At 32.8% G+C, this 3027-nt stretch overlaps 1 protein-coding gene across 1 annotated transcript; it reads left to right on the forward strand.

Moving 5' to 3' along the window:
* Positions 1-314: 314 nt before the first annotated feature.
* On the forward strand, positions 315-2101 carry LOC133198474 (eppin-like). Its single transcript, XM_061334563.1, has 4 exons — positions 315-359; positions 1056-1209; positions 1420-1494; positions 1899-2101. Exons 1-4 carry the CDS (start codon positions 315-317, stop codon positions 2093-2095), a joined length of 471 nt encoding a protein of 156 aa, XP_061190547.1. The 3' UTR covers positions 2096-2101.
* The last annotated feature ends 926 nt before the right edge of the window (positions 2102-3027 follow it).

Below are 3027 nucleotides of genomic sequence, written 5' to 3' on the forward strand. Positions count from 1 at the left end.
GTGTAGAATTGAACACTAGTGATTTTCACAGACTGTATGATTTTGATAGACTATTTAATTAAACCGGATTTTATTCCTTTCTTATATATGAAAGAATTATCTCGTTATGACATCTGTCGGTTTAATTTTTTATTGTAATTTGACAAGCTTCCTGGGGCAGAAACGGTACATGCTAAGTTTCTTTGAAAAGAATTAATGACTAAATAAAAAAACCTAACAAGAAATCTGTTCTTCTTAATTGAATTTAAAGACCCATGTTTCCCTATTATGAAGAAGAGGGCATCCGAAGTTGTAATGTTTTCTTTCGTTCAAGAATGTGGATGTTAACTCTGTGTTCCCTGCTGGGGTTTGTGTTAGAGGTAAGATGCAAGATAAAAATTTAAGTAAATTACTAATCTTCCTTAGTTGTGAATGCATTATATTTCCTTCATGTCAACATGTTTTATTTTCTTTTCTTTTTTTATTATTTGTTGAAAAATAGACATTCATTCTTGTAAATATATGGAGGTAGGTCTTGTCAAGTTATAGCGCTACGATCAATTTATGAATAAAATAACCCTGTGTACGCGAGTTGACTAATACCCTGTGCCACATGTGCTTTCATAATTTTCCATTAATTTTCTGTAGGTATTAGAGAACAGGGTTTATGAAATTGCAGTGCTCTTGAATTTTGAACGAACCTAAATATTCTGCTTTTACGGTAAAAGTTCGAAACAATAATGGTATTCTTCAGAAATTTCATTAATCATCGAAGAATATTTCTGAACTTTGAAAGAACCTCAAAAGTTCTCTGTCTCCAAAATCAACATGATATTATATTGGTGTATAATGTATTACCTTTAACTTTCTAATGTTGCTATCTTAACATGGATCTAAAAAGGATTATCATAACAGTTCAATCTAAGAGTCCTCTTTTCCCAAAAAATCAAACATTTAACATAATTTTGTCTTCATAGAAATCTTGAGAGCATTTTAACATGTATACTTATATATCTTATGTTTATATATATATGCATTATTATTACTCTCATATCAACTGCAAATATTGTATTTAGCTCTGTATATCCAACACGGTTATACATTCCGGATCGTTTTGTCCGGAGATATTTCCTTCTAAATCTGGAGTGTGTCCCAGACTTTCTTTGTGGACATCATGTGACTGTAAGAAAGAAAACGTATGGTGCGAGAAAGATACTGATTGCCCAGGAAGTGAGTAGATTTTACAAAATTTCTACGGTGGCATATTTAGTAGCGTTTGATTGATAGTATACTGCTTGTGATAAGCATGCTTCATAATATTGAACTAAAGATATTCTTTTTTTCTAACCTGGAAAAAAAATGACCAAAAGTGAGAATGATCGAGTACTACTTAATCTTTCCAGAACCGAATTATTTGAACTATTCATTTTATATCTTCAGGACAGAAATGCTGTATTTTTGGTTGCGGTTGCAGAACAATGTGTATAAAACCAGACTTTAATGGCATCGTATTATGTAAGTAAGAAAGTAGATAGTTACATGCATGTATATTAAGATGGATGGATGGATCGATGGAAAGAAAAACATTTGTTTTGGATTGAGCGTACAATTGCATGTACAACCACAGTTTCTAAAAAAATGTTGTAAGGTAGCAATAATGCTTTTTGAATGTCAGATACATTTAGTAAATGAATTCTTAAGATAGTAATAAATATAAAATAAAAAAAAATAATCAAATAAATTTTGCTTTTTTATGAAAAAAAAATTAACATCTTTACTCATTAGCATTCATAAAGACTGTTCAGTAAAAAAGTTTGGAGTAAAAATGAATTATATATATTTATCATTTTAACAAAATTGCTAAATCTGAAAGCTTACAAAACAATATTAATTTGTTTTCATGCAATGTTTATTTAAAGATCCCCCTCCACTCAATTCAATCTGTCAATTACCCAGAATTCCCGGACCTTGCATAGCCGCCATTCCTCGCTGGTGGTATAACATAGCTTCCGGTCAGTGTGAGATGTTTCGCTTCGGGGGATGTTGTGGAAATAACAATAATTTCCTGACCAAAGAAGACTGTGAACTGAGTTGTTTAACTGTTCAGCACAAATAAACCTTTTTTTCCATGATGTCTACTTTGTATTGCATAACATTTAAAATGATTTGCCACTTTTTAGCCGTTCTTCCTTGAAAATAGAATATACACTGATAAATACATAGGGTTCACGGTGGGTGTGACCGGTTGACAGGGGATGCTTACTCCTCCTAGGCACCTGATCCCATCTATGGTGTTTCCAGGGGTCTGTCTTTTTGTCCTGCTCAGGATTCATTTTTTTTACTGGATTAAGAAGATTGATGACTATTCCAACAGAGAACAGGGATCTCGGCAGATGTTTGACTAGCTATATATAACGTATTGTGGTTTCATAATTGACAGTTAATCTTTTTTGGGGGTAATTTTTGTGGTTATGCCAAACCACGATATGAGGTGATCAATAATTTACATTTCTTTATGTTATGGTAGGACGAGATATTTGTACATAAATTTGCATATCGCGGGGGTGTTAAGGAAGCATATAGAATTTGGGGAGCTAAAAATCCGCGAAAATGTTGCACTGTGACGTCACAATGAGAACTCCGCTGCAGTCTGCATACACAGTTATACATATGTTTTCACTGACATTTATAAACTAATGCATGATTCTCTTTTTTCATGGCTGTAATTATTCCAATGTATCAAATACTTAGCAATAAAAACCTTTTTCCGGGAATTTATTAATTATGCATCATGTTTTTCTCGATGAAAGAGAAACACGTTATTGTTTTTCGCGCATGCCCAATTGGTGATCGGCTTCAGTCGAAAGCTTGATCGCGGAGAGCATGGTCAGGATTTTTTTGAACAGGTGCTCGGGACAAGAAGGCATAGTTTATGTCATCGGAATGGTGAGAGGATTAATTTCAGGTATGTATATTAAAAGTGATACTTTATTCTTTTTGTTTTTTTATGCTGTTTGTTTCGTTATTTAAGTGTTAAAAGCAATGTTG

The sequence above is a fragment of the Saccostrea echinata genome, unplaced genomic scaffold (genome assembly GCF_033153115.1).
Source record: "Saccostrea echinata isolate AGI-Se365-2 ecotype Australia unplaced genomic scaffold, CSIRO_AGI_Sech_v1 ptg000033l, whole genome shotgun sequence".
Lineage (NCBI taxonomy): Eukaryota > Metazoa > Mollusca > Bivalvia > Ostreida > Ostreidae > Saccostrea > Saccostrea echinata.